The sequence below is a fragment of the Salmo trutta genome, chromosome 19 (assembly GCF_901001165.1).
Source record: "Salmo trutta chromosome 19, fSalTru1.1, whole genome shotgun sequence".
Classification (NCBI taxonomy): Eukaryota; Metazoa; Chordata; class Actinopteri; order Salmoniformes; family Salmonidae; genus Salmo; species Salmo trutta.
In genome coordinates this window covers 43,499,780-43,526,249 of record NC_042975.1, presented here as the reverse complement: position 1 = coordinate 43,526,249, position 26,470 = coordinate 43,499,780, and the positions used below count along the sequence as shown (strand labels likewise).

At 43.8% G+C, this 26,470-nt stretch overlaps 1 protein-coding gene across 1 annotated transcript in view; it reads left to right on the top strand.

Annotated features, from left to right (window-relative positions):
• LOC115154652 (AMME syndrome candidate gene 1 protein) overlaps positions 1–25,022 on the top strand; it is a 35,607-nt gene extending 10,585 nt beyond the window's left edge. Inside the window, exons 2-6 of the mRNA XM_029701101.1 lie at positions 2,372–2,482; positions 17,955–18,069; positions 18,922–19,012; positions 19,139–19,235; positions 19,544–25,022. Coding sequence (XP_029556961.1) covers positions 2,372–2,482; positions 17,955–18,069; positions 18,922–19,012; positions 19,139–19,235; positions 19,544–19,658 — 529 coding nt within the window. The 3' untranslated portion in view covers positions 19,659–25,022. The remainder of the gene's footprint in view (positions 1–2,371; positions 2,483–17,954; positions 18,070–18,921; positions 19,013–19,138; positions 19,236–19,543) is intronic.
• The last annotated feature ends 1,448 nt before the right edge of the window (positions 25,023–26,470 follow it).

Genomic DNA, 26,470 nt, shown 5'->3' with positions numbered 1-26,470 from the left:
CACCCTAATCTGCAATGTTTCCCGCATATGAGGATCTTGTGTCGGTGTGTTTTAGTGTTTTGTTGGCAAGAGACTAACCATGACAAGGCGATCAGTTTACAGGGAAGGCAAAGTAGTATATCAGTTGGTGCAATGAAATGTTACTGACTGCTGCCTCATTTGTCTGTCTGTCTCAAATGGATTTTGTCTCCCAATGGGCAGTCGAGCTCAAAATGTGGTGCTGACTAAGTCCAAATGGCCGTAATTAGAGGACAGAGTAAACTGGACAGGTTTTCACAGCCACAGAGCTGCTTTGAAAGAAAATGTTAACTTTTATTTTATCCAGAGAACACCTGAATGTAAAACAGAGATGATCTCTCTAACAGCAAAATACACTGAACAAAAATGTAAATACAACACGTGTTGGTCCCATGTTTCATGAGCTGAAATAAAAGATCACAGAAATGTTCCATAAAGCTTATTTCTCTAAAATGTTGTACACAGATGTGTTTATATCCCTGTTAGTGAGCATTTTTCCTTTGCCAAGAGAATCCATCCACCTGAAAGGTGTGGCATATCAAGAAGCTGATGAAACAGCATGGTCATTAGACGGGTGCACCTTGTGCTGGGGACAATATAAGGCCACTATAAAATGTGCAGTTTTGTCTCACAACACAATGCCACAGATGTCTCAAGTTGAGGGAGCAAGCAATTGGCATGCTAACTGCAGGAATGTCCACCAGAGCTGTTGCCCGAGAATTGAATGTTAATTTCTTTACCATAAGCCGCCTCCATCATTTTAGAGAATTTGGCAGTACGTCCAACCGGCCTCAACTGCAGACCACGTCTATGGCTAGTGGTTTGCTGATGTCAACGTACAGTGCCCCATGGTGGCGGTGGGGTTATGGTATGAACAGGCATTCGCTACGGACAACGAACACAATTACATTTCATCGATAGCAATTTGAATGCACAGAGATTCCGTGACGAGATCCTGAGGCCCATTGTCGTGCCATTCATCCGCCGCCATCACCTTATGTTTCAGCATGATAATGCACAGCTCTATGTCACAAGGATCTGTACACAATTCTTGGGAGCTGAAAATGGCCCAGTTCTTCCATGGTCTGCATACACGCCAGAAATGTTACCCATTGAGCATGTTTGGGAAGCTCTGGATCAACGTGTACAACAGCGTGTTCCAGTTACCTCAAATATCCAGCAAATTCGCACAGCCATTGAAGAGGAGTGGGACAACATTCCACAGGCTGCAATCAACAGCCTGATCAACTCTATGTGAAGGAGATGTGTCACGCTGCATGAGGCAAATGGTGGTCACACCAGATACTGACTGGTTTTCTGCCAGATGGTGAAGGATGATTCATCACTTCAGAGAACACGTTTCCACTGCTCCAGAGTCCAATGACGGCGAGATTTACACCACTCCAGCTGATTATTGGCGTTGCGCATGGTGATCTTAGGCTTCTGTGCGGCTGCTTGGCCATAGAAACCCATTTCATGAAGCTCCCCACAATCAGTTCTTGTGCAGACGTTGCTTCCAGAGGCAGTTTGGAACTTGGTAGTGAGTGTTGCAACCGAGGACAAACGATTTTTACACACTTCAGCACTCGGTGGTCCTGTTCTCTGAGCTTGTGTGGCCTACCACTTTGCGGCTGAGCTGTTGTTGCTCCTAGACGTTTCCACGTCACAATAACAGCATGTACAATTGACCGGGCAGCTCTAGCAGGGCAGAAATTTGAACTGACTTGTAAAGAAGGTGGCATCCTATGACAGTGCCGTGTTGAACGTCACTGAGCTCTTCAGTAAGGCCATTCTACTGCCAATGTTTGTCTATGGAGATTGCATGTCTGTGTGCTCGGTTGTATACACCGGTCAGCAACGGGTGTGGCTGAAATAGCTGAATCCACTAATAAGAAGTGGTGTCCATATACTTTTGTATCTGTGACCAACAGATGCATATTTGTATTGCCGGTCATGTGAAATCCATAGATTAGGGCCTAATGAATTTATTTCAATTGACTGATTTCCTTAAATTAACTAACTCAGCAAAATCTTTGGATTTGTCCCATGTTGCGTTTATCTTTGTTCAGTGTATATAACAGAATGTAGCCATCTTATTTTTAGTACTTGCTACACATTGTCAATCAATATGTGTCAGTGCAATGTGAGGTAAGAAAAACCCTTTGCCGGTGTCCAATATCACCACTAGGAATGTGAGAAATCAATGCAAATATTGCCTCAATTGTTTTTCTCAACCCTAAGTGGGTCCTGGATCTTCAAATAAACACCCAATAGAGGGTAGGCCTGGTTTTTACATGATGTTCTAATGTGTTAAACTCTAAAGGTCCCAACATTGTCTTCCCTTCTCTTTCAGCCCGCTGTTCGTCACATGGAAAATAGGCAGAGACAAGCGGTTGAGGGGATGTATAGGTACATTTTCTGCCATGAACCTGCACTCAGGACTCAGGGAGTACACCCTTACCAGGTAAGCCTCTCTCTTAACTTAATCATCATGCCCAGAGGTCCAAGCATGTACTGCGCTTTCCTTTAGGCTAAACCACTGCAGTCAGGCTTTTTCTCCAAACAAAAGTCTCCCTCAGTGGAAGATAAAAGCAGAGCAGCTGGTTCCGACCCGTCAAGCGCTATGAGGCGGAGGGTGGTGAGCAGTGACGGGGGAGACGAGTGTAGGCGCTAGCAGACGCACCGTGTCTGTGTTGTCTCCCTGTAGTCTGCTGGGATATCTCCGGAGGGACTGGCTGACTGTCACACTTTTGCCTCATAGGCATGAACAACAAAATAGGGGAAGGGAATGAGGGATGATGACAAATCCCTTTTGTGGTATTGAAGTAAAAAAATGATCTGGGTGTAAAGTGGATTTATCTTTTGTGTCTGTTCTTATTATTCAGTCACTGAACGAGACCCCCGCCATCAGAGCAACAATTCTGCTTTGTTGGATTATGTAAGGAAAGGGCTCATTGATCGGGAACAAACGGCATACCAGCTGGACAGGAAAAAATGACTGTGTTTGAATGGGCGGGGGGTGCACGTAAGGCTGAGCTGTAGCTCTTTGTTGCTTTCTCACATACATATAGTGACATACACACTACACTCACTCAGACACACACTGACATCTGGAACTGGGCTCCTATTGGCTACAAGTTAAGACTCCTGCCAGCCTCCTATTGGCCAGCGCTGTTGCTAGGATGATTCCACACTGAGGCCTATAGAGGAGGTGATGCGCTGCAACAGAGAGATCAATCTTTCTGCTGTTACAGCAAATGTCAAGTTGGACTCGACTAAATCAATTCATTTATTTGATCTGATAACATAGAAGCCCGTACAATAGCATTTCAGCCCAAAAATAACGTTTTATTTAGTTGACATGCATATTTTTTAAGAGCCTCAAGCAGAGTTTCCCTTAGCTTTCGTTTTTAAGTTCACCGTAGGTAGTCAAGGTTCAAGGATAATGCTTTTTAAAGTTTCTTCTGTGGACTGAACTGTACCTAGGTACCACAAATTTCAGTCCTCCCGTTTTTTTGTGTGTTTTTTTTAGAGGGGGAGAGCAGCGTGTTGTCAGGGGGAACCAAAAAACAGGGCGAGGAGTCCAGATGAGGATGCCAGTAAAGCTGAGGGTTTTCTTCACTCAGTATGAATGCCTTTGTGAGCACGAATGTCATTAGTGAGGCCTGGGTTTCTTCTGGGGGAAAAAGGGGGCCTTTTTCTATTCAACTCGTAACAGTAATGTTATCAATATTACTGTCTTCTTTGATCAAAAGGATAATCCTTCATGTTTTACATGCAAAAGTAATTATGCTATGACTTTCTAGCTTGTTTATCTGAAAATAGCTGTATCTGATCATATATTTTGCTGAGCCAAACAGACAGGGCAGCTTTAGTTTCTGTCTCAGGGCTCGTGCTAACTTAACCCATGGTCGTTTTTTGTTTTCAGACACTTTTTCCTCCAGCTGCATTCCAATCTCCCTGGTTCTCATTTTTCAAATTTGAAGATCTCATAATGCCACAATCTCACCAGGCAGAACAGAATGCATGCTTGGGAAGATGTTGTTGTGTCAAACACACAGTTCGTTTCTGACTGTGCCTGTCCCATCCTCCCTACAAACAATTGTGGCTCGCCTCTGCTGCTGATACTTTTTTAAAACCAATGTTTTAAATAATGTTTTCAAAGAGCAGAATGTTCATGGCTGAGGGAGAGAATGATTATTATACAGTTGCCTGGAAGCCGCTATTGTACCAAGTAAGCCGTGTCCTATAATTATCCAGTTAATGTTTAGGGAATTTAGGCTATACCTCAGCAATTCTACAGAACACCGCTCCCACTCTTACCATATACAAAAATATAACAAGGAGCTTGTGCCTTGGAGCTTGTGTGTGTGTTTTCAGTTATGTGTACGTCAAAGGACATTTGGTGCTGAATAAATCATGCAGCACATGCACATCCAGAGGAGGAACAGCCCCAGGGACTTCCAGGAAGGTTTTACCTCCCTGAGAGATGCTGCTCAGTGCTCACCCTGGCTCTCAGACATGTATGTAACTCATTTACACTGTCATGGCCAGTTCAGATGCACCTTTGCCTGTTTAAAGGGCCCCAACAGTCATTCTGATTCACATGTAAAATAGCCTTTTGTGTGACTAAAACATCACACACACAATTTGTCTGATTTTAAAATGCTCAAAATTTGAGGAAAAGTACTTATTTTCACATGTCAAACTACCAGGGAGTCTGAAAAGACAGACTGGGCTAATAGGCCGAGTGGCGGGGGAGCTCACCTTGACGTAGTTCTTTGAAAATGCCTATATCAAGCAACATGGACCCAGTGTTGCAGCAAGATTATCTCAAGGAAATCTGCTGATACACAAAGCAGCTCCCATTGTTTCGCAAATTATTAGTTTATCGTGTTTGGTTATTGTAACAGCATCAATATAGACAATGTTGACCATATAATTTAGCTAACTAGCCCAAATAGAATTGTCAGCAGTGTTTATCAAGCTAACTAGCTATTTCATCTTGGACAATTTTACTTTCAAATCAAATTTTATTTGTCACATGCTTCGTGAAAGAAAGGTGTAGACTTAAAGTGAAATGCTTACTTCCCAATAATGCAATCCCCAAAAAATCGAAATGTTAAAAAAAATGATAACACAAGGAATAAATACACAATAAGTAATGGTAACTAGGCTATATACGCAGGGGTACGAGGTAATTTGAGGTAGAAATGTTCATATAGGTAGGGATAAAGTGACTAGGCACCGGGATAGATAATAATCAGTAACAGCAGCTTATGTGATGAGTCAAAAGACTTAGTGCAGATATTCCAGGTAGCTAATAGTTAGTTATTTAGCAGTCTTATAGCTTGTGGGTAGAAGCTGTTCAGGGTCCTGTTAGTTCCGGGAACCGCTTGCTGTGCAGGTGAGCGTCTGGGTATATTTCCAGGATGAAGCTCCCGACCAACAGTTATTGTGCTGACGTTGCTTCCAGAGGCAGTTTGGAACTCGCTAGTGTGTGTTGCAACCCGAGGACAGACGATTTTTACACGCTTCAGCACTTGTTAGTCCTGTTCTGTGTGCTTGTGTGGCCTACCACTTCGCGGCTGAGCTGTTGTTGCGCCTACATGTTTCCATTATTAACAACACAGTTGACCGGGGCAGCTCTAGCAGGGCAGAAATTTGATGAACTGGCTTGTTGGAAAGGTGTCATCCTATGACAGTACCACGTTGAAAGCTACTGAGCTCTTCAGTAAGGCCATTCTATCGGCAGTGTTTGTTTATGGAGATCGCATGGCTGTGTGCATGATTTTTATACACCTCTCAGCAACGGGTGTGACTGAAATAGCAGAATCCAGGAATTTGAGGGGTGTCCACATACTTTTACATATACAGTACCACTCAAAAGTTCAGACACACCTACTCATTCAAGGGTTTTTCTTAATTTTTACTAAACTCAGCAAAAAAAAGAAAAGTCCCTTTTTCAGGACCCTGTCTTTAAAAGATAATTCGTAAAAATCCAAATAACTTCACAGATCATTGTAAAGGGTTTAAACACTGTTTCCCATGCTTGTTCAATGAACCATAAACAATTAATGAACATGCACCTGTGGAACGGTTGTTAAGACACTAACAGCTTACAAACGTAGGCAATTAAGGTCACAGTTATGAAAACTTAAGACACTAAAGAGGCCTTTCTACTGACTCTGAAAAACACTAAAAGAAAGATGCCCAGGGACCCTGCTTATCTGCGTGAATGTGCCTTAGGCATGCTGCAAGGAGGCATGAGGACTGCAGATGTGGCCATAGCAATAAATTGCAATGTCCGTACTGTGAGACGCCTAAGACAGCGCTACAGGGAGACAGGACGGACAGCTGATCCGCCTCGCAGTGGCAGACCACGTGTAACAACACCTGCACAGGATCGGTACATCCGAACATCACACCTGCGGGACAGATCAGCATGGCAACAACAACTGCCCGAGTTACACTAGGAACGCACAATCCCGCCATCAGTGCTCAGACTGTCCCCAATAGGCTGAGAGAAGCTGGACTGAGGTCTTGTAGGCCTGTTGTAAGGCAGGTCCTCACCAGACATCACCGGCAACAACGTTGCCTATGGGCACAAACCCACCGTTGCTGGACCAGACAAGACTGGCAAAAAGTGCTGGTTGGATTCGCGTTTATCGTCGACGGAATGAGCGTTACACCAAGGCCTGTACTCTGGAGCAGGATCGATTTGGAGGTGGAGGGTCCATCATGGTCTGGGGGCGGTTTGTCACAGCATCATCGGACTGAGCTTGTTCTCATTGCAGGCAATCTCAACGCTGTGCGTTACAGGGAAGACATCCTCCTGCCTCATGTGGTACCCTTCCTACAGGCTCATCCTGACATGACCCTCCAGCATGATAATGCCACTAGCCATACTACTCATTCTGTGTGTGATTGCCTGCAAGACAGGAATGTCAGTGTTCTGCCATGGCCAGCGAAGAGCCCGGATCTCAATCCCATTAAGCATGTCTGGGACCTGTTAGATCGGAGGGTGAGGGCTAGGGCCATTCCCCCCAGAAATGTCCGGGAACTTGCAGGTGCCTTGGTGGAAGAGTGGGGTAACATCTCGCAGCAAGAACTGGCAAATCTGGTGCAGTCCATGAGGAGGAGATGCACTGCAGTACTTAATGCAGCTGGTGGCCACACCAGATACTGACTGTTACTTTTGATTTTGACCCGCCCTTTGTTCAGGGACACATTATTCCATTTCTGTTAGTCACATGTCTGTGGAACTTGTCCAGTTTATGTCTCAGTTGATGAATCTTATGTTCATACAAATACACTGCTCAAAAAAATAAAGGGAACATTTAACAACACAATGTAACTCCAAGTCAATCACACTTCTGTGAAATCAAACTGTCCACTTAGGAAGCAACACTGATTGACAATAAATTTCACATGCTGTTGTGCAAATGGAATAGACAACAGGTGGAAATTATAGGCAATAAGCAAGACACCCCCAATAAAGGAGTGGTTCTGCAGGTGGTAACCACAGACCACTTCTCAGTTCCTATGCTTCCAGGCTGATGTTTTGGTCACTTTTGAATGCTGGCGGTGCTTTCACTCTAGTGGTAGCATGAGACGGAGTCTACAACCCACACAAGTGGCTCAGGTAGTGCAGCTCATCCAGGATGGCACCTCAATGTGAGCTGTGTCAAGAAGGTTTGCTGTGTCTGTCAGCGTAGTGTCCAGAGCATGGAGGCGCTACCAGGAGACAGGCCAGTACATCAGGAGACGTGGAGGAGGCCATAGGAGGGCAACAACCCAGCAGCAGGACCGCTACCTCCACCTTTGTGCAAGGAGGAGCACTGCCAGAGCCCTGCAAAATGACCTCCAGCAGGCCACAAATGTGCATGTGTCTGCTCAAACGGTCAGAAACAGACTCCATGAGGGTGGTATGAGGGTCCAACGTCCACAGGTGGGGGTTGTGCTTACAGCCCAACACCGTGCAGGACATTTGGCATTTGCCAGAGAACAACAAGATTGGCAAATTCACCACTGGCGCCCTGTGCTCTTCACAGATGAAAGCAGGTTCACACTGAGCACGTGACAGACGTGACAGAGTCTGGAGACGCCGTGGAGAACGTTCTGCTGCCTACAACATCCTCCAACATGACCGGTTTGGCGGTGGGTCAGTCATGGTGTGGGGTGGCATTTCTTTGGGGGGCCGCACAGCCCTCCATGTGCTCGCCAGAGGTAGCCTGACTGCCATTAGGTACCGAGATGAGATTCTTAGACCCCTTTGAGACCATATGCTGGTGCGGTTGGCCCTGGGTTCCTCCTAATGCAAGACAATGCTAGACCTCATGTGGCTGGAGTGTGTCAGCAGTTCCTGCAAGAGGAAGGTCATTGATGCTATGGACTGGCTCGCCCGTTCCCCAGACCTGAATCCAATTGAGCACATCTGGGACATGTCTCGCTCCATCCACCAACGCCACGTTGCACCACAGACTGTCCAGGAGTTGGACGGATGCTTTAGTCCAGGTCTGGGAGGAGATCCCTCAGGAGACCATCCGCCACCTCATCAGGAGCATGCCCAGGCGTTGTAGGGAGGTCATACAGGCACGTGGAGGCCACACACACTACTGAGCCTCATTTTGACTTGTTTTAAGGACATTACATCAAAGTTGGATCAGCCTGTAGTGTGGTTTTCCACTTTAATTTTGAGTGTGACTCCAAATCCAGACCTCCATGGGTTGATAAATTGGATTTCCATTGATTATTTTTGTGTGATTTTGTTGTCAGCACATTCAACTATGTAAAGAAAAAAGTATTTAATAAGATTATTTCATTCATTCAGATCTAGGATGTGTTATTTTAGTGTTCCCTTTATTTTTTTGAGCAGTATATTTACATATGTTAAGTTTTCTGAAAATAAACGCAGTTGACAGTGAGAGGACGTTTCTTTTTTTTTGTTGCTGAGTTTATTTTCTGCATTGTAGAATAATAGTGAAGACATCAAAACTATGAAATAACACATATGGAATCATGTAGTAACCAAGAAAGTGTTAATCAAACCAAAATATATTTGAGATTCTTCAAAGTAGCCATCCTTTGCCTTGATGAAAGCTTTGCACACTCTTGGCATTCTTTCAACCAGCTTCATGAGGTAGTTGAGAGAATTCCAAGAGTGTGCAAAGCTGTCATCAATGAAAGAGTGGCTACAATTTAAACTAATCCAAATATTTTTTTTATAACACTTTTTTTGGTTACACCATGATTCCATATGTGTTATTTCATAGTTTTGATGTCTTCACTCTTATTCTACAATGTAGAAAATAGTAAAAATAAAGAAAATCCCCTGAATGAGTAGGTGTGTCTGAACTTTTGACTGGTACTGTGTGTGACAATCAATGATGTCAAGAAGTTTGTATGATTCTCCTGTTTGGCATGTCTCTTGATGTAATGACATTACGACGGTGTCAGAGTTTCGGGCAACTTTCCCCATGCTTTTGTTCCATGCTGGCTAAAGACCTAGCTACCTTTATGATCAAACTTTATCGTTGTACAAGCAACAGTAAAAGGAAATAAGGCAGTATCTAATTTCATGCAAAGTAGGCCCATGTGTATTACATTTGGTTATTGTTTAAGTCATATTTCTTAAACATCTTTCACAGGGTTAGTGAGCTTTAACCAACCTGATAGCCTCGCTGGCCCACAGTGGGGGAGAGACAGGATGCAGTTGATTACTGTGTTGTTTTGTGTGTGTTTATACGTCTGTGGCTGGGATGAGACAGAGGAGCAAACAATTCATTAAAGAATGCATTCACACTATAGTGGCTGGGTACAAGCGGTTTCAATGTTTCTCTGTGTGTGTTCCTCACGTGATCTGCGCTCGCGTCAAAAGGGCCTTGCTGCAAAGCTTCACCCGCCCAATGATCTGTCATTCACCGTAGGAATGTCATACATTAGTGTGTGTTCGCTGTACTGTTTTATATATACTGTGAAGTAACTGACCACGTTTGGGAGGTCAAGCTCATCAATTCTTTCATCACTTCTGTCATTTATCTTTGGGACCATAGATTGATTCATTGTAGCCTCTCTATAACTGGTATTAAACATATATTTAAAATATTTAGTAGATAGATGACAATCGGATCACTGTTTGGCGTCCATCTGGTATTATACTGCGTTTTATGGATAGGCCTACCTCAGCAGCGTTGGTCTGTAGAGAATAAACAGCTTAGTATCCTGCTCCACCTCTCACTGTCAGAGGATCTTACAAAGCATGTTGTGTCTCTGTAATGTGTTATGCATGCTGTCCAGAGCAGCCATTTTGTAGAGAGTTAGATCATCGGTTTGTTTTAGTAGACGGCCCTCGTGCTCTGAAACTACCAGCCAGGCAGACTTGTCACGTCCCTGTTGTACTCCCCTCTCGCTCTGCTAGAACCTTAACTGGTGATGACTGCACCAGGAAAGGAATGTGGACACATCAACTTAGTGGATGCAGTGTTGTTTGTATTCAGCTATAGGCCTAAATGTAGCTTATAACCGTGAACACGTGTGAAACACAGTATTAAGCCAAGCGTATTTGAATAAAAGGGGCTGCTCAGGAAAACTACAGGTTTATTTGTACAATGACTCATCTGAGACTGAGGGTAAGCCTCACTACTCTCCTGTATTTCCAGAGGTTTGTGGGCAATGTTTGTGTGTGCATCTATATTGAGTCTACTGTCTGAGGAATATTTGCCAACCCTGCCCCTCTAATCAATCAGTTTGATCTGCTGCTCTGCCACCAGCAGCACGAAGCGTTCCCCTCTCTCCCATGGGATCTTTCAAGGGAGCTGCAGGGAATGGATGCAACACGGGCATTAGAATAATTTCTCCAGCCATGGCTGTTTAGCCACAGGCTCTTAGAGCCGATGTCATAGCTGGTCAGGACATTCTAGAATGTGGGTGGACTGTCTACGATCCTGTTTATCGTGACGAAAATGATAGTGTTTTCCACCCTCCTCGCCATTAACCATGTTAACACAGGAAACGGAGGAGCCAGTGAAACGCGAGAAATGGCAGGTATTGGGAGGGCCTGACTCGTAGGGGATGTGTAATTTGTTGCTAAGGGCCTCTGTGAAATGAAGGATGACCAGCTGAAAGCTCTTGAGTCTAGATTGTAGCCTCAAGTGTTTTAGTTGAGGCTTAGCTGTTTGTTCTGTAGAAGGGTGCTGTGTTGTCTTAATAGATGAAAAGATACTCGCATATACACAGAAATGGGTTCCCTGCACTCCGCCTTAGCTGACCCTGTAATCGAATCAAATTGTATTTGTCACATGCACCGAATGCCACAGGTATTACCGTGAAATGCTTACTTACGAGCCCTTATCCAAGAATGCAGAGTTTTTAAAAAGCAATTATTTGCTGAATAACCTAAAGGAAAAATGGTAATAAAATAGCCATAACGAGGCTATATACAAGTCAATGTGCATGGGTACGGGCTCGTCGAGATAATTGATTTAATATGTACATGTAGGTAGGGGTAAAGTGACTAGGCATGGATAGTAAACAGATTAGCAGCTGTGTGTGTGTGTGGTTAGAGTCCAGTGAGTGTACATCGAGCCTGTGCAAGAGTGTCAGTACATAAAGTAAGTTATGAGTAAGAATAAAATAAGGGAGTCAATGCAAATAGTCCTTGTGGCCTTATGGCTTGGGGGTAGAAGTGCTCCGGTGTCGCTTGTAGCAGAGAGAACAGTCTGACATTTCTAAGGCCTTCCTCTGACACCGCCTGGTTATAGACGTCCTGGATGGCAGGAAGCTCGGCCCCAGTGATGTACTGGGCCGTACGCACTACCCTCTGTATGCCGAGCAGTTGCCATACCAAGCGGGGATGCAACCAGTCAGTATTCTCTCGATGGTTCAGCTGTAAAACTTTTTGAGGAGCTGAGGTCCCTTGCCAAATCTTTTCAGCCTCCTGAGGGGGAATAGGCGTTGTCGTGCCCCCTTCACGACTGCTTGGACCACGACAGTTCCTTAGTGATGCGGACACCAAGGAACATGAAGCTCTCAACCTGCTCCATTGCAGCCCTGTCGACGTGAATGGGGGTGCACTCGGCCCTGCTTTTCCTGTAGTCCACGATCAGCTCCTTTGTCTTGCTCACGTTGTGGAAGAGGTTGGCACCACACTTCCAGGTCTCTGACCACCTCCCTTTTGGCTGTGTCGTCGGCAAACTTAATGATGGTGTTGGAGTCGTGCATGGCCACGCAGTCACGGGTGAACAGGGAGTACAGGAAGGGACTAAGCACCCACCCCTGAGGGACCCCCAGTTTGAGGGTCAGCGTGGCAAATGTGTTGTTGCCAACCCTCACCACCTGGGGGCGTCCCGCCAGGAAGTCCAGGATCCAGTTGTGGAGGGAGATGTTCAGTCCCGGGGTCCTTAGCTTATTGATGAGCTTGGAGGGCACTATGGTGCTGAAAGCTGAGCTGTAGTCAATTAACAGCATTCTCACGTAGGTGTTCCTTTTGTCCAGGTGGGAAAAGGCAGTGTTGGAGTGCAATAGAGATTGTGTCAATCCTTGGATCTGTTGGGGCGGTATGCAAATTGGAGGGGGTCCAGGGTTTCTGGGATGATGGTGTTGATGTGAGCCATGACCAGCCTTTCAAAGCACTTCATTGCTACAGATGTGAGTGCTACGGGCGGTAGTCATTTAGGAAGTTTACCTAAATGACTACCTTGGCGTTCTTGGGCACAGAGACTATGGTGTTCACTTTGAAACATGTAGGTATTACAGACTGGGTCAGGGAGAGGTTAAAAATGTGAAGTGAAGACACTTGCCAGCTGGTCAGCATATGTTCTGAATACGCGTCCTGGTAATCCGTCGGACCCTGCAGGCTTGTAAATATTATATCCGACTAGCGTCAATCGGTGTAGTAGGAGTCGATCTTAGTCCTGTATTGATGCTTTGCCTGTTTGATGGTTCGTTGGAGGTCGTAGTGGGATTTCTTACAAGCGTCCGGATTAGTGTCCCACTCCTTGAAACTGCCAGCTCTAGTCTTTAGCTCATTGCGGATGTTGCCTGTCATCAATGGCTTCTGGTTGGGATATGTATGTACGGTCACTGTGGGGACGACGTCATCGATGCACTTATTAATGAAGCCGGTGACCTCCTCAATGCCATCGGATGAATCCCGGAACATATTCTGTGCTAGCAAAACAGTCCTGTAGCTTAGCATCCGCTTCTTCGGACCACTTCCGTATTGAGCGTGTCACTGATACTTCCTGTTTTGAGTATTTACACGTAAGCAGGAATCAGGAGGATAGAATTATGGTCAGATTTGCCAAATGGAGGGTGAGGGAGAGCTTTGTACGTGTCTCTGTGTCTGGAGTAAAGGTGGTCCAGAGGTCCCTCTAGTTGCACATGTGACATGCTGGTAGAAATCAAGGAAAACAGATTTCAATTTTCCTACATTAAAGTTCCACTGCTGTCTTGTCAGGTCCTCTCTGCTTATCATGCCATCAGCGTGCCCTCGGATCCTGAAAAGTCAATTACTCTGAGAGATCACTTGCTGTGTGATGTCAGCCACAGACAGTGAGCTGGCCTGTTTTATGTCTTCATTATGGTGCTTCTCTCCGTCTCCCACTAGTAAGAAAAATATCCGGGCCGGTCTCTGCTGAGCTCAGCTTGTCACTCCCAATCCCGGACTGAAAGAAGCAGAGTCTATTTAACACACTGCTATTCAGTGTTTGTTTGTTGTTACAGTAAAAGCATATAGAAGAGACAGACCCTTGATAGAATGCCATCACCACATGGGCATTTCACACTTACGGTTGAATTAGGCAAAGGGTGTGGTATGTTATGGCACATGGACTGTAAGTACGAACAGACTCCTTTAATCTGTCTTGTCTGCTGTCATGACACGGGCAGGAAGGTGCTGTCTTCATGTGCAGGAACGGTTGCAACTTGCAGCAGTCTTTTGTTATGGTGGAGTGGGGGAGAGGGAGGAAAAATGTGAATCCCGGGTGGGGGTAGAAATGAAGTCTGTGGGTCCAGCCAATATGGAGACCGCACCTACCAACAAGTCATTTATATTTTACAACCCCTCAGATGGGCTGTTTCTGAAGCTGTATTTTTTTTTTTTTTACTGCTGTACACACATTTTCTATACATATACTGTCTATACACACCATTATACACTGAGTGTACAAAACATTAAAGACAACTGCTATTTCCATGACATACTGACCAGCTGAATCCAGGTGATGGCTATAATCACTTATTGATGACAGGTTAAAGAAAGATTTTTAAGCCTTGAGTCAATTGAGACATGGATTGTGTGTGTGTGCCATTCGGGGGGTGAATGGGAAAAACAAAATATTTAAGTGCCTTTGAATGAGGTATGGTAGTAGGTGCCAGGTGCACCGATTTGTGTCAAGAACTGCAACGCTGCTGGGTTTGTCACGCTCAAGTTTCCCGTATGTATCAAGAATGGTCCACCACCAAAAGGACATCCAGCCAACTTGACACTGTGGGAAGCGTTGGAGTCAACATGAGCCAGCATCCCAGTGGAATGCGTTCAAAACCTTGCCCAACAAATCGAGGCTGTTCTGAGGGCAAAAGGGGGGTGCAACTCAATGTTAGGAAGGTGTTCTTAATGTTTTGTACATAGTGTATGTATATAGAGTACCAGTCAGAAGTTTGGCCACACCTACTCATTCAAGGGTTTGTTTAATATATTCTACATTGTAAAGAAATCAAAACTATGAAATAACACATATGGAATCATGTAGTAACCAAAAAAGTGTTAAACAAATCAAAATATATTTTAGATTCTTCAAAGTAGCCACCCTTTGTCTTGATGACAGCTTTGCACACTCTTTGCATTCTCTCAACCATCTTCACCTGGTATGCTTTCAAACAGTTTTTGAAGGAGTTCCCACATATGCTGAGCACTTGTTGGCTGCTTTTCCTTCACTCTGAGGTCCAACTCATCCCAAACCATCTCAATTGGTTTGAGGTCAGGTCATCTGATGCAGCACTCCGTCACTCTTCTTCTTGGTCAGATAGCCCTTACACAGCCTGGAGGTGTGTTGGGTCATTGTCGTGTTGAAAAACAAATGATAGTCCCACTGAGCGCAAACCAGATGGGATGGTGTATCGCTACAGAATGCTGTGGTAGCCATGCTGGTTAAGTGTGCCTTGAATTCTAAATAACTCACCGACAGTGTCACCAGCAAAGCACCATTACACCACCACCTCCATGCTTCACGGTGGGAACCACACATGCGTAGTTCATCCGTTCACTTACTCTGTCTCACAATGACACGGTGGTAGGACTCATCAGACATATTTCCACCTCTCTCATGTCCATTGCTTGTGTTTCTTGGCCCAGGCAAGTCTCTTCTTCTTATTGGTGTCCTTTAATAGTGGTTTCTTTGCAGTAATTAGACCATGAATGCTTGATTCACGCAGTCTCCTCTGGACAGTTGATGTTGAGATATTATTTTCAGTTTCATCATAGCGCTTGATGGTTTTTGTGACCGCACTTGAAGGAACTTTCAAAGTTCGTGAAATTTTCCGTATTGACTGACCTTTAGGTCTTAAAGTAATGGACTGTCGTTTCTCTTTGCTTATTTGAGCTGTTCTTGCCATAATATGGACTTGGTCTTTTACCAAATAGGGCTATCTTCTGTATACCACCCCTACCTTGTCACAACACAACTGATTGGCTCGAACGCTTTAAGAAGGAAAGAAATTCCACAAATTAACTTTTAACAAGGCACACCTATTAATTGAAATGCATTTCAGGTGACTACCTCATGAAGCTGGTTGAGAGAATAGTAAGAGTGCAAAGCTGTCATCAAGGCAAAGGGTGGCTACTTTGAAGACTCAAATATAAATATATTTTGATTTGTTTAACAGTTTTTTTTAAATATATTTTTTTACTACATGATTCATAGGGGTGGCAGGTAGCCTAGTGGTTAGAGCATTGGGCCAGTAACCAAAAGGTTGCTAGATCGAATCTCCGAGCTGACAAGGTCAAAATCTGTCGTTCTGCCCCCTGAACATTGCAGTTAGGCCGTCATTGTACATAAGAATTTGTTCTTATTTGACTTGCCTAGTTAAATAAAAAAAGGAGGATACCTAGTCAACTGCACAACCTTCAACTGAAATGTGTCTTCCGCATTTAACCCAACCCCTCTGAATCAGAGAGGTGCGAGGGCCTGCCTTAATCAACATCTTCAGCGCCCGGGGAACAATGGGTTAACTGCCTTGCTCAGGGGCAGAACAACAGATTTTGACCTTGTCAGCTCGGGGATTCGATACAGCAACCTTTCTTATGTGTTATTTCATAGTTTTGTTGTCTTCACTATTATTTTACAACGTAGAAAATAGTTAAAATAAAGAAATCCTGAAATGAGGTGTGTTCAACCTTGTACAAACACACTATATTTATTTATATTGTATGTACTGTGTGTGTGTGTGTGTGTGTGTGTGTGTGTGTGTGTGAACACCTCTTCAAATTACTGGATTCGGCAATTTCAGCAACCCCCGTTGCTGATAGATGTATAAAATGTAGCATACTGTGATGGAATCTCCATAGACAAACATTGGCAGTTGAATGGCCTTACTGAAGAGCTCAGTGACTTTCAACATGGCACCGTCAAAGGATGACACCTTTCCAACAAGTCACTTAGTCAAATATCTGTCCTGGTCAACTGTGTGGTGTTATTGTGGAGTGGAAACTTCTAGCAGCAGCAACGGCTCAGCCACAAAGTGGTAGGCCACACAAGCTCACAAAACGGGACCACTGAATGCTGAAACGCATAGCGCATAAAAATCGTCTGTCCTCGGTTGCAACACCCACTACCGAGTTCCAAACTGCCTCTGGAAGCAACGTCAGCACAGTAACTATTCGTTGGGAGCTTTTTGAAAGGGGTTTCCATGGCCGAGCAGCCGTACACAAGCCTAAGATCACCATGCGCAATGCCAAGCGTTGGCTGGAGCGGTGTAAAGCTCGCCACCATTGGACTCTGGAGCAGTGGAAACACCTTCTCTGGAGTGATGAATCACGCTTCACCATCTGCCAGTTTTGACGGACGAATCTGGATTTGGCGGGTGCCAGGAGAACGCTACCTGTGGCTGAATGGAAGCAAGTCCCCGCAGCAATGTTCCAACATCTAGTGGAAATCCTTCCCAGAGAGTGGAGGCTGTTATAGCAGCAAAGGGGGAACCAACTCCATATTAATGCCCATGATTTTGGATTGAGATGTTTGACAAGCAGGTGTCCATATACTTTTGGTCGTGTGTGTAACCTGGGTGGTTCGAGCCCTGAATGCTGATTGGCTGAAAGCTGTGGTATATCAGACCGTACCACGGGTATGACAAAACAATTTTTACTGCTCTAATTATGTTGGTAACCAGTTTATAATAGCAATAAGGCACCTCGGGTTTGTGGTATATGGCTGCATTGCGTCGTGCCAAATAACAGCCCTTAGCCGTGGTATATTGGCCAAATACCACACCCACTCTGGCCTTGTTGCTTAAATATATTCCGGACTCTGACATTGCTCGTTGTGATATTTCTTTTTTCTTTTTGGATTATGTGCGTATTATATTATATATTATTGCACTGTTGGAGCTAGAAACACAAGCGTTTCGCTGCATCTGTGACCAATAAACATACAGTTTATTTGATTTGAATCATGGAAGATGTCGGCTAATGCCATCTGTCTTCTGAAAGGATAAAGAAATATGCTGGCAGGGTTTCCTTATTTATATGTTCTCTTACCAAAGAGATTTGATCTTTATTTTCATTATAACCATAATGCCCTCGGCTTAGTGTGAGATGAAATGCAAATATAACTTTGCTAGACATTGTCCTTGATAATCTGTTGGTCTTCCAGTTGGAACTGGTTCAAAGTAATGATGCTTATTTTCACCCTAAACGTCCCGTGCCTTTGTCTCCACAGTGCTCTTAAAGACAGCCGCTTTCCTCCCATGACGAGGGACGAGCTGCCACGCCTCTTCTGCTCAGTGTCTCTGCTCACCAACTTCGAGGACGTCGGTGATTACCTTGACTGGGAGGTAAGAGACTGAAACAAGCCAGGTAGCTATTAATTCATCTAATGCAATACTCTTCAGTCATTGATTTTTTTAATTGAAATGAAATGGCCTTGACATATGTGAATCCAGCAGTTTAGATTGCCTGTGCCCTGGAGAGCAGTACACTCCCCACACAGAGCACACTATAAAAGACAATCTCCAGTGTGAAGTTGAGATGAGAATTGGATACGGGAAGGACTCTGCTGCAGTGGCACCTTCATGTCCTGAATGAACTGGACCCCATTGCAGCCTGGAGATTCACACTGCAAGGATGATTTAGGCAGACAATCAGCACACACACACACACACACACACACACACACACACACACACACACACACACACACAATGACTTCGTAGTGAGGACATAAGCAGTCACCTTGTTGACCCAGAGGGGCTATACTGCAGGGAGTGGGCCCCAGGGGGGTAGGGTGGAACAAGGGTTGTGACATGGGTGGGTAAATTGTGTATCACCTACCGGTTTGGATTATAATGGGAACAATCCTCTGAGCTACCTTGACTGGATCGTGGCCCTGCGCCGAGTGTGCTGGTTTACAGGGACACATCCTGTCTCCCTCCATCCATTCACTCTCCTATTACCGTGGTCCTCCAGTCCTTACCCTAAACCTCCAATTCCCTCGCAGCCTCTCATCCCCCCCTTTCACACAATAGAACCCAGTATGTTAGGCTTAGTGCAGCAAGACATATTTAGGCACTCTAGTAGGTTGGACAGTGTGGCCGAAGGCATGTAGTTCGTATAGATTTCTCTCTCTGTTGGTCCTGTCATTAAAGTGATCTCTTCTTCTCTCTCTCTGTCCTTTCTCTGGCCTGTAGGTGGGTGTTCATGGCATTAGGATAGAGTTTTTCAATGAAAAAGGATCAAAGCGCACCGCCACCTATCTACCTGAGGTCGCAAAAGAGCAAGGTAAGTGGAATCCTGTGTCCACCTTTATGATCTCTGAATGACTGGAGGTCTTTGTTGTAGAGCGGAGTGGTATTCAAGGGGGACATAAAGGGGGATATTCAAGAGGAATTAACCTTCTCTGTGCAGGATGGGACCACATTCAGACCATAGATTCCTTACTACGAAAGGGAGGCTACAAAGCTCCCATCACAAATGACTTCAGGAAGACCATTAAGTTGACCAGGTAAGAGGCTGCTCTCCTTTCACACCGGATGCTGTCTGACTTCCACTGCTGGCTTGGGTTTTGCCTTAAGTGTAAATTCTGGAAGTGGAAGTGTTGCTCACTGCTGGGAATATGTGACTGGTGCATAATTACTGTAGGTGACCCTCCCAAAGCCCACCACGGTCCTGTTTGCCACTGTACCTCCAGGGAGATCAGTGACCGATTACTGCTAGATCCATAGCAGGATTAGGAAGTAAAGATTGTAGTGCCGCTGCCAGGTAAGTTGGGGGTAACTATGCCTTCTCTAACTTCCCTCTCCTCCTGCTCAGGTACCGTAGCGAGAAGATGACGAAGAGCTATGCGGAGTACATCGCCCACCGCCAGCACCATCACTATCAGAATGGCATCGGGCATCCTCTACCCCCATACAACCATTATTCCTGACAGCGAGCCGCATGACCAATCACTGAACCTCTCTGCGGACCTTTTCCCAGGAGAGCCCGCCCCCTCCTGGTCTAGCTATCTCTACTACTGTACCATTTTATGATGATAGTTTCCGTTGCCATGTTGACGCTCTCCAAGACGTTGACGTGGCAACGGGTGGCAAAATAAGCATAAATTGATAACGACGAGAAAAAACATTTTTCCCCTTTTTATCCTCCTATTGATTTAGTTTTTGCAGCATATATATTGATATCTATAACCCCTTTCGTTCATATTTTTGACAAGTAAACGAATACTAGATTTTCTTAAACTTTGATTATTTTCAAAGAATCCTAATCAGGTTTTTGATTCTGTGGATGGAAGCAAGTCATATATGGTGGACTAGTCTTGCATAATGGTATATGCTCATATTTTGTATAGGCTTTTCTACAGTGTTCCCTTCTATTAGGAATATGTGTTTTTCTGTTGATTCCTTTCTTAGTAGCCTGATTGACATTGTGTGTATCATGTAGCAAGCCATCAGCAGTTCTGGAAGGTTGCATCATTTCCTCAATTTTGCGATTCCTCTCAAAAAAGTATTGACTGTTAAGGCTGGTTTGGCCTTTTGTAAACCGTTGTAGTGATGTAATTGAGTAGGTGTTGGGACTTGTATACCCAAGATTTTACATTGTGGGGTTGTGATGCCACACAAACAATATTAGCTGGTCTTTATTGCGTTACCCTACAAAACCTGTTTGCTTTTCTGTGTGTGGTTAGCCGTTTGTGAAGTGCACATCTGACAGGACATCTGACTAGATTAAATTAGGAATAGGATCATGTCAAAATATTTCCCACAATGCTTGACAGAGCCGTTCATTTTCACCCGAGTGCTCGTAGTGTTTTTGATAAACACTTCTAGACTTTATTATTTTTTAATTGAACCTTTATTTAACTAGGCAAGTCAGTTAAGAACAAATTCTTATTTACAATGACGGCCTACACGGGCCAATTGTGCGCTGCCCTATGGGGACTCCCAATCATGGCCGGTGGGGATACAGCCTGGATTCGAACCAGGGTGTCTAGTGACGCCTCAAGCACTGAGATGCAGTGGCTTAGACCGCTGCGCCACTCTGAAACTTGAATTGAATTTGTCCGGCTACAGTTGTTATTTTCCCCCTCTCATTAAAACTTGAGAAATGTATGGAGGAAGCCATTTTAACTTCAAATGAGGTTCTTAGTCATTGTGAATCAGGCGAGGAATGAATGTGATCTACAGGGCTGGAGGATGTGGTGTGGTTGGGTTGGAGAGTTGACTGCAGACTACAGATAAATAATGATCCAAGTCATTGACAACTGAGAAAAAGGCCTTCATCCTGTATTTCCATGCCAGTTAGTTTGAGAGGAAAAACCAACGAATGAGACTTGAGTCTAGTGACGGGCACATGCTAAAACTACTAAAAGCCATATTCTCTTTTTAATGCATGCTTTGTAAGAGTGGTCGGCTTTTGCTGTTTGCTTTTCTCCCGTCTAATAAGTAACTTCTCCGCGTTTACTTCCGCTACGAGTCAACTATATTCTGGTGGCTTTGGTCCCAAAAGTTGTTTCCCCTTCGATTGTGCTCTATGCTTGGTCCTGGTTAGGAATCTGGGCCTGTGAGACATTATCTGGCCTTTCTCTAGTTACTCTGTGGACATGGGTTAGCATCAAGGTTTGAACTCCTTTGTCCTGTTTGTGTCCTCCTCACCTCCACTGGTTCGATACCATTTTAACTGAAGCTCGTGGCCACAATGACACTTAATTTTGCTTGATGTAATCAATGTTTACATCCACATATGTTACATGCTCAATGACTGCCCGGTTGCCATAGATGTGCACTTTCATGTGCTCTCGTCAAACGTTAGGAGCTGCTGTGGAGGCTACTGGACTGAGTAGCTAGCTAACGTTAAACCCCTGGCTCTGATCGTCATCGGTTGAGTTGTTCAAGTCACCCCTCCATTAGTTCTTCATTACATGCTGTTGCTGAGGTGCTTGCTGTTTTTAGGACAAGTTACTCCCCATCTCTGTGCCACTAGAGACCATGCATAGGTTGTTGGTCTGTCTTGTCAGCTGGTTTGCAGCAGCTTTTGGCTGAGTTGGTGGGAACCGATGCAGAGGGAACTAGTAAAGGGTGGATCAAGCTGCATTTAATCAAACTCGACATAAAGAGCCAGGGCTTTTAAAGGAGCAGGGAAGACATTTCCCCTCCCCCTCCAAGGATTCTCCATTGTCAGTCACATCCACGTCCAGTGGTTGGTTTGTTTTAACAAGTGTCGTTGAGGGTTATCTCGTGACCTCTGTGTAGTGTACAGGATTTGATTTGTGTTTTTTTGTGGTGACTGACAGTTTTGAGGGGTGCTTGTAAAAAAATAAACATATTTTCGTAACAGCCTTTACCAACTGACAGTAGGGTAAATCATTTCATTTAATTTTTATATGCAAAATGTTAAGGGCTTTTGGCACTCCATCCACAGTAACCCGAAATGACCCAGATTTCAGTTGTGTTGCCTTAACGAATGATTAAATAAATGTGGACCGGTAAAATGGTGTTCCTCTGTCCCGTACTGTACTGTCGTCTAACCCCTGACCTCAACCTACAGGGCAGTGAAGGTGAACCGGATTCACCCTCGGATAGACACATTATCGTAGTGGGAGGCAGATGGGAAACTTTTGTGGTCAGACAGGCTACTTCATTAATATAGCCCAATGTAGAAGTGGTTCAGATGATGTGAAAATAAGCTAATCTCACCTGTTCACTGTGGTTCCCTGCTCAGAGATTGGATGACCTTTCCATCATATCCTCTTGGGGTCAGGGAGCTGATGCCTCAGACCATGCTGCTTAGTAATATTGACAGGACAAATTGGCCTACTTAAAGAGAGATTTTGGCCTTGTAGTTTTTCACAAAAACAGTTTTCAGAGAACCGTGGGAAAAGCTATCCTTGCTGCTGAACAGTCAGGTACCCATTTTCTGGTCCATTAAATACAGCACAACCTGAACTTTTTCTGGTCATGCTGCAAAACCAAGTCCACCGCTGTCTTTTACATGCTTGCCGATTTTATATGTATACACAAATGCAATCCATTCTGTTGCATGTGTGTATGTGTATAAAACATGCAGAATGGTTTAATCCATGACATGCTTGATCTACAGCGTAGAGACTCATATAACTCGTAAAATAAAATATATAAAAAAAATAAAATGGTGCTATTGGACCTCGTGTTGGGGCGGTCACGGGTTTCGTGACTGGTCATGCGGACTCATCGATCATATCCAACTTATTATCCTTGATATATGCAGATCTGTTCAACAGGTGTTTTTTTTCCCTACCAGTGTAAGTCAACACCCTGCAGGTTTGAAAGGACAAGAAGTCCCAACTAACCCCCCCTCCTCGCTTCTCTACCCCCAACTCCCTGCCCCTGCCTCATGGCCTTGGGGTTAAAGGTGAAATCTGTCGTTCAGTAGATGGTGTCATCAGAAGGGAACATTCTCTCCTGCGCTGGGACAGTAAAGAGTTGGAGTGAACAGGGCTGTCACCCCTGATACTCCATCGTAGGCCCTTTCCTTGCCCAGCCCACGACTGGATGTTCCAACAACACTTCATGTTTTACCTCTCTGTGTTAAATCATTTTTACAGCTGTCCTGTACCCTATACTCATCCATGGGGTTGATTAACAGCTTAAAGGAAAGGTTCTGACTGAAGGCTCTTACCAACTCCCTCAAAGGAAGTCCAGCGTTTTAGCCTTCTTCAATATTGCCATGCATGTACAGTAAGTCTCTATAACAGTGGTTTCTTTAAGCTAAAGGCCATGTTGCGACTTGGCTGGACGTGAGGGTGGGTTTAACGGGCAGGTTTAGTGACAGCTGGACGAGTGATTGCTGACGTCATCAGGATGCTCACATAATTAATGTTTGACTGAGACCATTCGTTATCATTAATGTATATCAGGGGAGCCTGGTGGAAGGAGCTATTGGAAGACGGGCTCATTGCAATAAATGTAATGCTGTCAAACATATAGAAACCCCGTTTGACAATGAGCCCGTCCTCCTATAGCTCCTCCCACCAGCCGCCTCTGAAGTATGTTACTTTCACATGGAAATGACTGAAAGTTGTCATTTTTTACCTCAAGTCAAGATTCATGAATACCAGTCAAATGTGATTCTGACTGCTCATTTGCAGCACACCTCTGCCCATTGTTCATACTGACACAACCAGGATAATGTTAAAGACAGAATGTCATTTGGTTCCATACCAGGGTTTAGGGTTTAGTCCCAGCATTCCTTGTATGCATATATCTTTGTTGAATGCTTAAGCTCATATTACCTTTTGTATGTTCGACCGAACCAAAGATGCCTCTGGCCACGTCCACATGCTGCTCTTCAGGCCTGGCTTCCTGTCCTTCCAAAAAACACCCCTGCAAGAGACAAAATGACTTTTCTGTCTGTTTTTCTTTTTTGTACGATTTCTAACTTGTCTTTTGATTTCTTTAGCAACTGCTTATTCAATGAATTTTTGATTCTGTTTGAAGCCTTACCAGGCATCAAGGATAGTGAAATTACCTGGTTGGACAGTTTATTTTGTCACAGATTTTTTCATTATAATTTGTGCAACAAAAAATAAAACCCCATAGCGTGCCTCCTAGATTTATGGGTTTCTATGTGTTTTTTCCTAAAGACCAGCAGTTATACTTCATATATAAAAGATGAGTTTCTCTTTTTTATGCCATTAAAGATGAAAAAGCCTCTTTTCTTTACTCTGGACCCAGTAGCTGCACTGGAATACAATCGCACTGATATACAAATGAATAAAACTTTTATAAGAAAATGTACTTTAAGAAAAAAAACTTTTTTGTACATCAATTATTTTCAAAAAAAAATATTTTGGATCTAGTTTCTAAATTAATTGTGGTTTTCTATGTTCAGAAAATTAGACACCAAGTTGAGACATGTTGCTGTGCAGAGTGACAGTCTCTGCTGTGGTGGCATGACAGGATCTGGGGCTGCCTGGCGTAACCCCTCACACCCACCTTTTATTTCTATTTTTGGTTCACTTTAGTAACTTGAAAATGTTGATGGAATAATATGAACTGGGAAATAAACGACTTACCTTTAGAGCTAGATCCTCCTTCCCCATTGAATTGCTGTTAGTGTGATGAAACGTAATGGGCATTTATGATAGTATGGCATAGAAAAAAATTACCCACCCCCAAAAAGTGTGTGGGGGGAAAAAAATCTTATATATTGATGGGTTATCAGTGGGTATGTGAGCAATGGCTGTGGAGATGTAGTTAAACATTTACCTTAAAATCATTTATCCAATAAAACATTTTAAAACCAAGTGAAAAAAATACAAAATTGTGTGTGCATGTTTTGTGTAATGGGTGTTTTGTTATTACAATCCAACATGGAGTTGGAGCTTGATTGAATGTTATACAATACAAGGATATTTACAGCTTGGATAATACTAGGTCCTTCGTAATGGGAAGAGAATGATATTGTTGGTGGTACACATTGGTAGAGGTGTTCTCCCTTACTATATAAATCCAATTAATTATTTATTAGTTCCTGAGCTATTCACTGAGAAGACCATTTAAGAACAGATATCACATTTATTGTCAATACAGCACATTGCACATCCAACCCGAAAAGTGTACAAAGGTATACCATATCCCTTGTTTTTGTAATGTGTACTGGTAAGGGAACACAAAAATCCCTCATTACAAAATGGGAGCAATCGAAGTGATAGGGAATAGGAAATTGTATTTAAAACCCTATTAAAACAGATACTTCCCTTAAAACTGGGGTTCCCAAAAAACAGGGGTTCCCAATGACTGTCCCAAAGTAGAGCTATGCAGGTAATCAAACAGATACATTAAACAAAAGTATGTGATCGGTTATATAGGATGTCTATATTGGGATAGATATATGGACTGAAATTGGGCTGCCCCTTAAAAATAGCAACACAGAATGTAGTTTGAAGTGTAATGTATAGAACTTTTGATAGAGAATTGACGTTACACATACATTTCATCCGCAACCTTGATATGCCCTATGATCAATAAAGGCTCTCTTCAATCTGTATCACTGAAGTCATATGTAGCGTTTACCGCTAACTCAGGAACATTGCCTTTACATTTCAATCACGCTGTAATGCCGAACTTCCGCAATACGGATTTAATAGAGCCCTAAATCCCTTTAATGAATCATCTCTACCTTTCAGATCCCCCCTCTCGACAGGCACAGGACATCACTCCTCTCACCCTTCTGACAACCGTGCTGTATCCAAATACCTACAGTGCATTCAGAAAGTATCCAGACCCCTTGACTTTTTCCACATTTTGTTACAGCCTTTTTTTTAAAAATTGATTCAATAAAACAAATCCTCAGCAATCTACACAAAATACCCCATAAATACAAAGCAAAAATGTTCGCACATTTAAAATAAAAAAATAACAGCAATAACTTTTACATAAAGAATTGAGAGCCTTTGCTATGAGACTCGAAATTGAGCTCAGCTGCATCCTGTTTCCGTTGATCATCCTTGAGATGTTTCTACAACTTGGGAATCCACCTGTGGTAAATTCAATTGATTAGACATGATTTGGAAAGGCACACACTTGTCTATATAAAAAGGTCCCACATTTGACTGCATGTCAGAGCAAAAACCAAGCCATGAAGTTGAAGGAATTGTCCGTAGAGGTCAGACAGGATTGTGTCGAGGCACAGATCTGGGGAAGGGTACCAAAATATTTCTGCAGCATTGAAGGTCCCCAAGAACACAGTGGCCTCCATCATTCT